General features: G+C 38.8%; 1 protein-coding gene across 10 annotated transcripts in view; it reads right to left on the reverse strand.

Moving 5' to 3' along the window:
* Window positions 1-15,134, reverse strand: part of PATJ (PATJ crumbs cell polarity complex component) — a 219,600-nt gene that overhangs the window by 98,535 nt on the left and 105,931 nt on the right. For all 10 annotated transcript variants that reach the window (XM_073357497.1, XM_073357502.2, XM_073357507.2 and 7 more), the window contains one exon: window positions 13,181-13,289. In XM_073357497.1, coding sequence (XP_073213598.1) covers window positions 13,181-13,289 — 109 coding nt within the window. The remainder of the gene's footprint in view (window positions 1-13,180; window positions 13,290-15,134) is intronic.

The raw sequence follows: 15,134 nt of genomic DNA on the forward strand, positions 1-15,134 counted from the left end.
CAGAGGATTGGCAAAAGCTTCCAGCATATTTCTTCCCTACTGCCTCACTGCTGATAACGCAGGATGTTTTAGCTAGATTAGAAAGAAACAAAACCCACTAATTGGTTGAACGTCATACTGGCATTGGTTGATTAAATGCAATCAAACAGTGCTGAAGTCATTTTTCCTGTGATAAAATCCTGCATGAAAACACAAACAGCTACTCTAAAATCATGTTAAGGTTGACACTTGAGCCCACAAAAGGCAACAGCATTTTGAAATAAGGGTACAGCAGCACCCGTCACACAGTTTTATTGCATCTAGACATGGGATAGCCTCCCACAGAAGTTGGCAGAGACTCCGTCTTTTTGGGTGTTGAATATGTAACTGGACAGAGCAGTAGAAAACTCACTGTATAGGACAATCCTACATTATTCAGGGGCTAAACTAGAAGGCTTTACCTGCTCTAAATTCAAAGATTTTGTTCTATAGTACAGCAAGTCTTCTGAGAGATTCCCAGCTCATTTGGCAGCCTTACATACCTAGCATTGTTCTTTAGAAAGCCAGAGATATTACAATATAAAATATTCAAAAATATTCATTGCTATTTGTAAATCTATAACTTTTCGGGCCAATCTGAAATAGTACCAAATATATATATTGCAACAGTCAGGTTACTATGCATGTTTGTAATAGATGACAGCAACCTTTCTACTAAGGTTCAGGAATGATCTGTATAGATGCACATCTGTAGGATGCATAGCCATGTCAGGGTGCATGTACGCAAAAGTAGGTAGTCTAACAGAACCCCCAGGTCCTGCTCCAGAATGCCTTTCCACAACTCCTGCCATGGAGTCACATGTCCACTGGTTTTTGGAGGGAGCCAGAAATGGGACAGAAAACCTCTCCCCCAGGTTCTTCTTGCTATATGAAGGTTTTCTAGCTTGCACCTACGTGTACTGTCCGCTAGGATTTCATCTCACCAGTAAGATCCAAGAGCTCTTCTCTAAATTGGTATTCAAACACTGCTTGTTCATTTGATGGAAGAAGAGGTGTGCTGTGGGACTGAATAAAGATGGCTGTGAAAGCCTTAATTCTTTGCGGTGCTTTTTGGCTTGGCATCCATGCTTCCTTAATGTGGAAAAATTGGGATGTGTTCCTCTTCCTGCAAATACCAGAGGGAGCTCAGACTTTTCTTCAACACTGTGGGCTATGTGCCTTCCCCCCATGCTCCAGATTTCCTCCTTCCAGTGGTGCAAACAGAGTGGCAGTTCAACCCTCTCACTTATCCATTGCAATCCTAGGTTTTAAAGCTGATCTGGAGGAAAGGATAAGCAATATGTTGTTTCTCATTTTCTGTTGTCCCCTACAGAGCTGAAATTTCTGGGGCTTGTTCCCCTAAAGGGACCACTTACTATGGCCTTTCAGTTTGTTCCCCCTGCTTCATCATGGCAGAGCAAGGCAAAGACCAGAGGCTTCTGAAGCCACAGAAGAGGAAACTCTGCCATGATTGTTCCCATCATGTGGACTCTAGCTCTGCTGAGGAAAAGGGGCTAAAAGTCTAGACTGCTTATTGGCACCTCTGAAAAAGGAAAAGGAGTACTTGTGGCACCTTAGAGACTAAGGATGCATCCGATGAAGTGAGCTGTAGCTCACGAAAGCTTATGGTCAAATAAATTGGTTAATCTCTAAGATGCCACAAGTACTCCTTTTCTTTTTGCAAATACAGACTAACACGGCTGTTACTCTGAAATCTGAAAAAGGAGAATGCTAGAGTCTCACTATCACCTGAGAACCCTGTGTAGGGCTATGTAGACATGTAAAATCAGAGTTATTTAATAAGAACTACATTTGTTTAATGAATTATTTTTAAATTTAAAAAATCTGGTTTAGCAGCTTAAACCAAGTTTCAGCCTAATTAATTAGTTAATGTTTGAACAACACTTTCTAAATGTGTTGTGTATGTGATAAGCAAAATTTAACATTGGCTGACCCACCCAAGGTTGCAAGACAGAGGCAAAAATAATCTAGAAGTCTCTGTCCAAGTCACTTAGAAGAGGAGGGGGTGGGTACTGTGGCCCCCCTAAAGAAGCATTTCTGGCTAGCTAATGGTGAGCAAGCAGATCTGACCATTCTGGAGTATTTTCCTGCAAGTTTTTTGCTGTATCTAACACTTGATGCTACTTGCAAAGGTACCATAATGCACACATGGAACACAAAGGCTTGAAAGTTGGGAATGAGTTGAATATATATTTTAGTTTGGAAATGATTCTTATACACGTTTATCTCCTGATTTCTGAGCTCAACTGCAGTGGTGCCATTAACCATTCAGGGTCATATTTTGCTAAGTTCATCCCCGGCCAGCCTTCAAACCGACTGATGCAGCTACCTCTGCTTCTGCTATTTAGTGTATATTTTAAATAAAATCCTTCCGGTCCCCTTTAAAATTCCCCACTTCTTCTAAAAGGCCTACCAGGGAATTTAAAAACACGAAATTCTTCCCATCACTGGACTTTCCAGTGTGTCCTGTATTCTAAGTATCTGTCTTTGTGTAAGATCTTCTGTGGAGAAAGTCACAATTGCCAACTTAGTGTCACTATTACCAAAAACTATGAGTAAGGCCCCAAAAAATCATGAGATGGCCTTAAAAATCAGGAGATTAAAAAAAGAATAAGTGTGGGCCTCTTGCTTTGCCTTCTGATTTTTGAACCTTTACATTACACATGGGTCAGATGTCCCAGCTTTTCCTCACAACCATAAAAACTAGAAAATTTATTTTAAATAAATAAATAAAAATTCCAAGATTCCCATGTAATCCTTTGACTTTGGTAGCTGGGGTGTGAAGAAAAACACCAAATATTACTTGTGTCGGCAATACTGGAGACTCTCTTTATTACTGTGCACTAGGCAGAGAAAAACACATTGCTGACACAAAACAAGTAATAATAATTTCTTGTTAAAATCTTTTCCTGCCTGCACAAAGGAAGAAACAAGTATCTGTGCAGAGCCTAGCTCCATAACTGGAGCTCCTGGGTGTGAAAATACCAATAAAACATATTTTTAAAGTCAAGATTCTTGGGTTCTGCTCCTTATTCTGCCAGTGACTGGCTGTGTACCAATCACTCTAAGTGTGGGTGTTCTCTATTTTTGACACCAATATTGTTTTCTAAATCATTACAATTCATACTCTAAGCATCCAACTGGGGATCTGTTCCTTTAAAATACATTAGTTAATAAATATTGAATCATTTTTAACTTTTCCCCTAACCCTGGCTCCGAGTCCTACTTGGAGGCAGTTCTGGGAGCATGGCTCAGGTAACACCCGAGACAGAATCAGAATCCCAGGAAGAGGAATATCTATCTCCCTGGCCTCTGCCTCTAAGGAAGCTAATAGAGACTCTGGGATTTCCAGGATTCTAGTGCTGCTAGATGATGGCGTGGGAAGGGAAGAAGGGAGAGAGCTCACTGGCTGCTGTAAACACTCATGCAGGGACCAGAGAATGTGCTTTCCTGCTAGCTGCTCCTTGTGCAGACAGCCATTGCTTTTTCCCCATCAGCAGCCATCGCAAGTCATATTCACCCTTTCCTTCCCCTGGCTGCAGCCTCTCTATTTAGAATGTCACAATACACTTTCTCCCTCATGCCCACAAAAAAAGACCACCTCGTGCCTGATCCTAAAGGACCTTGCCTAACTCCCCCTCCATTACAAAATCCTTTCCATCTTCCTCAAGGCCCTTCATAGCCATTCTCCATATGCCTCCTTAAGCTCATCCCTTCACATACCTCCATCTCTGTGAAGCAAATTCTGGACTAATCACATTTCTTCCCCGTCTCCATTCTTGATCTTTTACTGTCACCTCACCAGCTACGTGCAACAGTCTGTCCAGTTCCCTCACATCGTGAATTCCCCCCTTCGAAATTAGTATTCAAAACTCATCTCCTCTATACCATCAACCAGCTTGTATTGCTGGCATGGTGTCATCAGTGCTTCATGCATCTCCTAGTCTAATGGGCCCACTTACCCACACCTTTTCACTGCAGGACTTCCCTCGATGTGACACCACTGTGCGTCCTGAGATGAACACATGAATTATACACTATAAAATTATATCATGTTATTCTCAAAACAGCTCCTAGGATAATCGGTCACAACTTAAGGCAGGAAAGAATGGCATTAAACCTTTACATCTGGTTTATCATCAGTTTTAGTGATCTGATGAAGAAGGCTTTCTAGGTTTTAAGGACTAAACTATGGATAACCTGGTGCAGGTGTGCTAGAAGGGTGAGAGTGGCCAGGGAGCCCCTTCAGCCCTAGGCTGGGCACCCAGGGCACTTGCTAGTGCCAAAAGGCAAAGAAGTCCTATGCTTCACGGAAAGAGCCGTGACCCCAACAAATGAGACAGCACCAGGATCATTACACAGGGGGAGTGCAACCTACTCTTAAAATAAAAGAAATTTTAAAAAAAGTGTAGCAAGTGGTACCACTGGCTTCCCTGATCCCACAGCATATGGAGGGACTAAGATGTAATACCATAATACCTCCAAGAACAGCATGGCTGGTATAATCCTCCTTATTCACAGGCAGAGCAGGAAGAGACATAACTTAGCCCCTGTTTAGGTGTGTCTGTATATACATACATTGTGTCTACGAGTGCTAATCATCAACCAGGACCCTTGTGCTAGGTGCTGTACAAAAGACAGAACAAATGTGATAAGATTATTATGCATCTTTCACTCCTCACTGGCACTATGCTCCCTTAACATTTACTTTAACATTCCAAAGCCTGGGGAAGCTTCTAACTACTATTGTTTTCTTTTTAAAAATTCAAATCTTTCCTCTTTCTCCTCACAAATATGCAGTTTCCATCCAATCTACCCCTGCACAAGGCCAAGAGAGGTTAAGATTCAGTTTGGGGAAAGAAGCAGCTTTTCCACATGTTGGGACTTAAATCCAATATCTAATGGCCCTGTAGGCCTCGGAACAGAAGCATTATACCAAGAGAAGGGAAGATTTTCTGTTTCCCAGGAGGACTCTGCTTTCACTTCTACTCTGTAAGACCCTGATGTAATGGTCCTTAAAACGGCAACATTTTTAGATTTAGATAAGCAACTTCAGCTAATTTTACAGGTTCTTATGGCTCTCCAAGCTGTGTATTTAGACTCATGGTAATTAACGCACTTGACTTTACAGGTCCAGGGATACAAAAAGTAATCTCAGTGGAAGTTTCAAAAGCTCTCCAAAACATTCCCACAATATTTTTCTATATGTATGGTATCTACAGAACAGGAAACGGTGTGCTACAAAAGGTTTTATTTTGACACTAGTTTGAGATGACCTATACAACTCACTCATGGCTTTGTCATTATCAGTAATGCAGGCCTTACAAAATCAGGCTGCTCAAACCTTTACTATCCTACCCCCTCACATAGTCCATATGCTTATATACACATGTGCGCACACATATGCTACCACCAAAAGCACAACAAATTGCCATGGTCTTCTAAGGTCCCCAAAAGCTCAATGATTTGATGACTTTACAGCCTTAGTAATAATTTACTTTTGGTAGGAGCAAGGAGAGCAAATTTCAGCCTCCAGGCACTGATGAACTCACTCATGATGTCTAGCATTATACTAACAATTAGAGGCTCATTATATTTCTACAGTAGGATAGAAAATTGACTGCCCTCTGTTCCCACTGTGTTTCTTCTAATTCTAATTCTGTACTGCACTTAGATACTATGGAGACAGGTGCTTTAGAACTGCTGATCGATTAGAAAAACCGATGTCAATCTGTGTGATACATCATGGTCAAATTGCCAAGATGCAATTACTTTTCAACACGTATGTTGGCACTCCACAGGTATAAAAGCATACTTTAAAACAGTCAGTCATTGTGTTATGTATCTCAAATACCTATGACTAATAATTCTAGTTCAGCCTTTGGGTGTATTTCATAGCGGTACAAAGCTGAAGGAATATTGATGACTAGTTATTAAGAATTAGTATGTTGGATCAAGGGGGAAAATGCACATTACTGATATTCAAGAAAAATAATTTTGACTCTCTTGAAGAGATAAAGAAATTAGGTTGGACTGCTGTCTCAATTATGGTCATGCTATGGGAAATTTAATAACTGATCTCTCTATAAAAAATATAGACATTAACATTTTTACTTTTCCTTCTTATAGAAGATTATTTGCACTTTGTATTCCTAATAGCTACTGCTTAAACCAAGTGTATCTGGAAGTTGGGCTTTACCTATTCTGGACCAGACATGCTGCATATCTCTCCCCCCCACAAGTAATATAGCATCATTTGTGATGGGTACAGCTGAAAGATGCTATCTAAAAATCAGCTGTTCAATAATTTAGTCACATAGCTTCTTCCCGGTGTATTGATTCAATACGCATGCAAATACTTAAAAACCTCCTCTCTGTCCGATCATGCCACGTTTTTAATTGCAAGTCATTGCAGTGATACTGTGTTCTTCAGTGACAAAGTGAGAGAGATATCTACTAGTATAATCCTCTCTAAGTTCGTTTGTACAGCAATGCCTTTTGTATGCAGTTTTACAACACAAACCCTACTTTCGACAGTAATAAGTTAAGAGAAGTTAGGCATCTGCAGTATCTGAATAAGATCACATCAGGTTTCTCAACACCCTTACCATGTTTTGAAGAATTTAATATTCAAACCTTTAAGTACCAGGACAAAATATATTTCATGACAAATGCTTTAATACTCATACCTGGATACCTGGCTTGTGTCAGAAAAAATGATCAGACCTAACATCAAATGAGATTTGAGACAACAAAGATTAGATTACACTTCATTGCAATAGCTCTTGTTTGTCTACTACCAAGTTGCATTATTCCCATTCTGCTTCCTTATACAATGAAACTGCTGAATATTCAGTTTAGGTTTCCCCAGCAGCTTTTTATTCTACTCTAAAAATATTTACCTAACACATTTTTACCAGGCAAAGTGAAGAAAATTCAGCCATCTGTCTCTACATTACAAGAACAGTTATGAAAAATAGTAGATTATTCCATGTAACAACAAGAAATTTAGTATTAGGAATTCTGATACTTTAGTTTAAAGCACTGACCTGCTGTTGTAAATTTTGCATGCTGGTGTCATGCATTCAAGTATATTATAACAGTGATTTACAATGAAACATAAGACAAATAATTTAAAGGTACTGAATTCACCTAAGAGTCTTACATAGTATATGTACATGCTCTCAGCCAAGAAAAATGGTTTGTGCTACTATTCTCTTGCCTTTATGACTTAATTAGTTCTGAATGATCATTAAAATACCTAAAATGGCTTGCTAGCAATAACTACAATGCATACATATATATATATATATATACACACACACACACATACATGAATCCTTACCTGGGAACCCCCCTTGTACCATTGCTGTACCAGCATGTACTTCAAGAGATCTGCATTCCTGACAAACATTCAATGCTGTAAGCAGCTCAAATCCTCATCATACACAGACTCAGTGCTCGTCTTTCTTCCAACGACCTTGGGCCTATTTTTCTGAGAATTTCTCCCTCCTTAACGGCAATCTGTCCGTCTCTTTCTATTATGAGATGCAATCAGTTACACTAATTTCAAGCTACCCACAAGCTAACAGTTACATCTGTCAGCAGATTAAAGCTGCCTATAAAAGTACGCAGGGAGAAGCAAATCTCTGGTTTCCCACATCTGACCCACTGATGCTCTACGGCTGCTGTTTGTTGCACTGGTTTACCCTGCTAACATTAAAAATGACTTCTCTATCCCAAGAAACATATCTATTTAAAAAACATAACCATTTATGTTTTTCACAGCTAGTTACAGTTAATATTGTGTTTAATGAGCCACTCTTACTGCAGAGAGAGAGAGAGAGAGAGAGAAATAGTTAATGGCATTAATTATATCTGTGCATCCTTTTAGTGCAAATTACAGGGGTTATCAGTGAACTTTTGATAATCTAAGGGACCTGAAAAAATGTGTCATCTTATAATTTTCTGTTACCAAACTGTGTTCTTGCATCATTTTTATATGCCAGACACAAAACCATCTTACCATTATTAGCATGCAAAAATTTTCAACTTCATCAGTGATTGTATTTTACCACCACTCTTAAACAGGCAGCATTGGTTTTATTGTAATGTGAATACTGAATTGAAACGTAAAAGAGATGTTAAATTTCTCATTTTGGTCATTTAAAAATGGTTAAAAGTCTTACAGGTTTATATGCATCCGATGAAGTGAGCTGTAGCTCACGAAAGCTTATGCTCAAATAAATTTGTTAGTCTCTAAGGTGCCACAAGTACTCCTTTTCTTTTTAGGTTTATAAGTGTAGTTTCTAAATGTAGTCATGTTAGGAATTTCCTATGCATTCTTTACTCCAAATGATGAATCTTTCTAATGAGTAATTCAGTTATTTTGTATCACCATTAATTCACTCATTTTTAACATACTCTAACCTTTCTTTGTAATATATATGCACAACACACACAGAGAAACCATCTGTTCAGTGGATTATACACATGTACATAGTAAAATTCCAGACACAAATGTTCCCAGTTACAATTTTACCAGTAATTCATTGAGAATGTAATTTCAATATTGCAGCACAACACCAAATTAAGAAAGTTTGTGTGTATGATTCAAAAACATAAGAAAAAGAGGCAAGGGCGTGGACATCAGGGTCTGTATCCACATGTGGTACAAATGCTTGCAAGGATGCTCTAAATTATAAAGCAGTGCCCCTCTGGTCCTTTTATTAGGGGTGAGCTAGAAACCTACGTATTTTAGCTAATTACAAAGTCTGAATAAGAATAGAAAGAGAAGATTAGCAGTGTAGAGACACATTAAATAAGGATTAACATGCAGCTCAAAAATGAAAGTCAGCTTTATTTGTGTAATCCTGGCTATTTTGGATTATCTATGAAGACACACAAAGCTGAATACATTTGTTAGTACATTTAGCAAAATTAACATTGTAAATATTAGAAATTGTTAATGTCTCAGCCTTTCATAAAGGTTTATATACTTATTTTTGCCTGGTCATATCTTTACACTCTTTGAAACCCTCATTGCTATTTGCTGTTGATTGTAGTGACATCTATTGGAGAGGCAGTGTTTGACTGCAGAAGCTTCCTCATCTTAGTCTCGGAGTAAACATTTCTATATTTTGCAGCAACGAAAATCACAGAGTCATAGAACTGGAAGGGACCTCGAGAGGTTATCTACTCCAGTCCCCTGCAAAGTGTGTCATGTTATTCTTCTTGTTTCACAATGCAGCCTCACCCAAAAGGACTTGACAATAAACTCTAAGCAACCAGATCCCCCACTAGCTTAATTGATTTATCAGTCAATTTACTCCTTAACACTTCTGACATTTTTTCAAACACAATTATTCAGTAATCTGATTATTCTAATATTTTAACGTTATTAATTCATGATGTTATTTATGGACTTCTTGGTTTCCTTTGTAATTTTATATTTTTGCACATTAAATGTACCGCATGTATTTGAACATTTTTTAAAGGTGTAGACCACATTTGATTTTATGAAAAAAGAATAAGCCATCACATCTCACCAGTTGGGGTATTTCTGGGAACATTAGCTTTAGGGAAGCGTTTGGAGGCTCTAATTGAGATCAGAGCTTCATTGCGCTATCACCTGTAAAAACATATACAAAGAGACAGTCCCTGCCCTTAAGCGCTCCTAACTAACCTACAGCAAGAATCCTGCAACTAGCACCATGAAGAAGATAGCACCCCTATCCCTTCACTCAACTCCACTGACTTCAAATTGTCTAAACAGACAAGGCAAAGGGAAGGAAGTATTATTATCTCCGCTTACTGATGGGGAACTGAGGTGCTGGGAGATGAAGTGACTTGCCCAAATGCACACAGAAAATCTGTGGCAGAGCCAGGAATTGAACTCAAGTATCCTGAGTCCTAGACCAGAGCTTGAATCACCATAAAACCACTCTTTATAGTAAAAGAAAAGCTATTTGTAAAAACCGATATGAATCAATCAGATCAATTTCATTCTCTAATTAAAACGGAGAACTTAATGAAAAATGCCTGTTGAAATGACAGGATTCTGAGCTCTTGCCAGAGTTAATGTCTGTCTGGTTTACGCCACTCATTCTTAATGTTTTTATTTTTGTATATATTTTAATTTGCTTTTTATAGGATAAATTATGATCCTCCAATGTGTGCATATAATTTAATTATAATGTCAAATGAAATTACATAGCTCCTAATGCCTATGGAAAACCGTGAGAAAAACTCTACTTACAAACTAATTAATTTTTTCCCCCTTCCACTCCCAACCCCTCATGTTAGTAATAAACTACAATAAGGTGTGCATTAGTGGTCTATCTGCAAATTCTTAGTGAAAAGAAAAAGGGTACTTGTGGCACCTTAGAGACTAACCAATTTATTTGAGCATAAGCTTTCGTGAGCTACAGCTCACTTCATCGGATGCTGTAGCTCACGAAAGCTCATGCTCAAATAAATTGGTTAGTCTCTAAGGTGCCACAAGTACTCCTTTTCTTTTTGCGAATACAGACTAACACGGCTGTTACTCTGAAATTCTTAGTGTACATTTCTGGCTTTCAGCCACCAAACCAGCACACCAATGCCTACTGATGTACACCCTGCCATGATTTATTGCTTGTGCAAATGGCTTCCTTTTATAGTACTTTAAAAAAATCTACTTGAAACCCACTGTTCAGGGGGCATGCAGGTTACTAACCTACTCCTCCACCATGCAAAAATCATTCCCAAGAGAAGAATAAAAAAACCTCCCACATACATTTTCTTTAATATTCTGAAAATAGTCATTAAAACACACCATTTTGAAATTTTTATTTCAGGCTGAAGACCATCCTGTCTTGCTGTCTTCTATCCCACATGAACCTGGTTGCACTTTCTAAAGCAGACTGTAGATACACTAAATTGAGAATGTCAATCCCAGCTTAAATGTTACAACCGAGAGTGAGGTAAAGGAGCGGTCTGGAGCTACACATTTGCCATGAAACACTTGGTTGGAACCTTGGCCTCATCAGGCAATGCTGGATCAAGGATCTTTTTGTTGAGATTTACATCTGGTAACACCAGCTTCAGGCTGGACTCTGCCTCAGTGAAGGGAGGCTGCATAGGCTGATAGATTAAGGACTGAATAGCTTGGTCTAAAGGCAGAAGGTCCATTTATCCTAAAACTGGAGAGAGCTAAGAGTCAAATGCTAGGCATTTCTCCTCCCTATACTGGGTACTCAAACAACTACAGCACCCTGCAATGCCTTTTTCCATTTTCAGCTGGCCCAGATGCTTCATCCAACCTGACAGATAAGGACCTAAGACACTTTTATAAAACTTCCAGGCTCATTTCTAGTAACACTCTGTACTTGGGATTGAAAGTAGGAACTTTGAAAAAGCTCCTAATGGTTCAACATATAGCAGCTCGCCAATTAAGCAACAGAGGCGGACTTAAACACATCACCCTGTGCTCCATGTACTATGGCTATAGCTACACGAGGGAGTTTACAGCGGTGCAGCTGTGCTGATGTAAGCTCTCTTGTGTAGCCACTCTGAGCCAACAGGAGAGAGCTCTGCCATTGACTTAATTAATCCAACCCCAACGAGTGGCTTTAACTACATCGGTGGGAGAAGCTCTCCCACCACATAGTGCTGTCCACACTGGCGCTTAGATCAGTCTCACTTATGTAGTTCAGGGGGTGGCTTATTCACACTCCTAAATAACATAAATTATACCAACGTAAGTGGTAATATAGACATAACCTTAGCTGGTTTCCCAGAGAATAACCAATCAAGATCCTCACCTCCAAAATCTTAATGGGACAGACCCAAAACCATCTTGAGGACTGTCTCAGCCTCTGATCAAGGCTAACAACAACAACTGTGCTTGAGAGGCAAAATAGCACTGCTAACAACAAGGATTAAATTCATAGGAGCTGGTCACAGAGCTTCCTCATCAAAGTCCTATGGCTTTGGAACTTCTATTCACAAGAACAAGACTTAGCCACAGACCTGACCACCTATAGGTCAAAAAGCAAAATGCATCTTTTTCCTCTGGCTTTCCCACAAACAAAACAAAACAAAAAATACCCATACCACCATACACAAGAACACATACAAGTACCAGTCTACAGTGACGGGGAGAGGAACAAGAGGAGAGGAAATCAACACATTGACTAGTTTTTGTAAGTTTCTGTTATCCTGGTGCTGAGTGTGATATAGATAATTCTCAAATTATCTCTTGTTGGTCACCTGAGAGTCACTCCTATTGGGTCATTACTTTCTGTTTATCTAAAGCTAGAGCCACTCAAATCAGGTCCTGAACCTCTAGGAAGCATTGCTGGGCACTCCTGAACAGACACAGTGTTCCAATTTATAGATGCCTGCACTTCCACGCTGATCAAAGCGTAAATCATTGTGAAATATCTGTAGAAAATTATAGCATCTCAGGGATTAAAGGTGCTATACAAAATAAGAGAGTTACCTTTCAAGGAGCCCATTGTGACAGACCTGATAGACTTCGCTTGCTCCTTTTGTTCCACCCAAGCCTCCTAATTACTCATTCTATGCATAGCTTTCTCTCACTCTCCCAGGTTTTACACTGGGGGTGGGGGGGGGGGGGAGAGCCTCCCCTGCATTTTTTTTTTTTTTTAAAAGAAAGGTATAATGCCTGAACCGTGATGCCTAATTTAGGCTGCAAGCTCTTTGGGGCAGGGGCTGTGTACTGATGGTTCTCAAACTGATCTGCACAGTTGCTGCTGTCACAATGCTGAAGCATCTTATCTGCCTTCAAGCAGCGACACTCCCCTGCAAATTGTAGGTCAGCTTAGATCTTGTTCATTGCTTTTTGACCAACTGAACTAAAAATGAATCAAGCACCTCTCTGCACTCTGGCAAAGAGGGACGCTCTAGGGTTGCAGTTGGAAGGGCAGGAGCTTCCATCTTAAAAAGATCAGTCCACAGTAAAGAGAAGTTTGAGACCAGCTCTCCACATCATATGGAGCACGACTCACGCGGACGGAAATTAATCCATACACAGAATTTGTAACAACAATGTCACTGCTATGTAGCACCATCACACGGACAGATTATATTCCCTAAAGATACAATGCGCTTCTTAGATAAATGTGGTACTACTTACCCTCTATATAAAAATCCTCCTCCCCCACAGCATCCTCCTCTGACTGGAGTGTTTTGGGTGATTTATAAGGAGGCGGCAACTTCAGCGGAGGTGGTGCCCCCACTTTTCTCTGATGGATGAAAAACAAAATAAAGAGGTTTCAAACATTTTGCCACGTACCATATAAATTACTTTTCTTCTCCACACACTAAAAGGCCACCCCATGTACATACATACCCTTCAGTTTAATACATTTTCTTAAAATAATGCACTTTAACTCCTCTTTTTCAAAGACATTTTACAAATGAAAAATTATTTTCAGAGACTCTGAAGACAAAAAGAAATGAAAGAAAACATTAATAGGAAATGGACTGCACATTTACTTACTGGAACAACACTGGTATTTCATTGTAAACCTACTTAGTGGAGTACAACAAACATGTGACCATTAAGAAAGGGGTTAAAAACATAACATTAAATATTATCCCAGCATGGATTTTAAACCCTTTGTTCATCTTCCATCACCATTTCCTGCTGCAGTTTAAAATCAAAAACACTTAGCAAGCAAAATCAGAACGGAACTTCTCATTGCTCCTACAAGTAAAATATGACACTATTTCATCTATATTTTGGTTCCAATTAAAATATAATTTGAATTATAAATTACCTCACATAAATAAAGACAGTTCCTATAATGATGCATATAGCGACGCATATCAGGTATAAAAAGAGGACTCTGGAATCTAATGAAAACAGGAGCTGAAACATCCAAGCAACTGTTTTTATAGGTTCAAAATAATTGGAGCATGCTTTAGGTTAGCTACATGATTTCACTAAATTATGTTCAATTACATCCCCTACAATCACACCACTAATAGCAGGATGCACTTTAGCAAGTGAACAGTGAGTACAGTAAGCCATTAGAGCAACAAAAATGCCTGCAATGAATTTTTTTTTTTTTAAATCGCTGGGAATTACCATTTGGGAATCAAACATCAGATCTGAAATAATATTTTCCATTGCATAGAATGAAAACAGGACCTGCACGTAGATTCATAAAATATTTTACATCTAAATTTATGTTAAAATATTCTAATCATTAATATGCAATGGCATCTGAATACAAAATTGTAGGAGATAATAAAATATCATCCTGTCCATTTAAAATTATTACAGCGGAGTGCTGCACTGAGGCCAGCAAAAGAGTAATAAATCAAATGAATTCCACCAATTTGTAGTAAGGGTGTCTAATGAGAGGATCTTAAGACAGCAACAGTTTCCCAAATGTACACAGCAAAAGAAAGCACACATACACACTCTAAAATAAAAACAGGACAAGAGGTCCACCAAGCACCACTCATTTTCTGTATTCTAAATTCTTTAAAAGGTAGAAATGGAAAACTTGCACTGCACACTTCCAACTGCCTGTGACAAATCAGAACCATTATACTTTAGAGTCCACTTATTAGCTTTTTTTGTTCTTTATAATTTTTTATAAAGTTCTTTTTCAGCACTTTCAAGATCAATATTAAAGCCCCTCAGAGCCCCAGGTAAGCAAGGTGCCCTCTGTTTTCCTATCATATTAAGCTTACAGAACCTTTAAAAGGATTGTAATGGTCTTCATATCCAAAGCAGATCTTTACTAGTCAGGGCTTTAAAAAGGCTAACAACAGTTTGTTCCATCACTTCCTGATTTTTTGTAAATATCATCATGCATAGTCTGATCCAAAGCACGTTGACGTCAAATGGAATTTTTTTTAATTGGACTTCAGTGTGCTTTGGATCAGGTCCTCAAAAAGAGAGCATTTTGCCAATTCACTGACATCAACATACTTAATACAAAAATGTAAATAAACTTCAACCTCTTGGCTGTAGATTCCATTGTGTGAGTTGTGTGAAAGATTCACAATCGAATTTCGGATATTCAAGAAAATGAAAGTCTATTTTCAAAAGCCAAGCAAAAAGCCCCTAACCC

Source organism: Lepidochelys kempii, chromosome 8 (assembly GCF_965140285.1).
Source record: "Lepidochelys kempii isolate rLepKem1 chromosome 8, rLepKem1.hap1, whole genome shotgun sequence".
In the NCBI taxonomy this organism is placed as follows: domain Eukaryota; kingdom Metazoa; phylum Chordata; order Testudines; family Cheloniidae; genus Lepidochelys; species Lepidochelys kempii.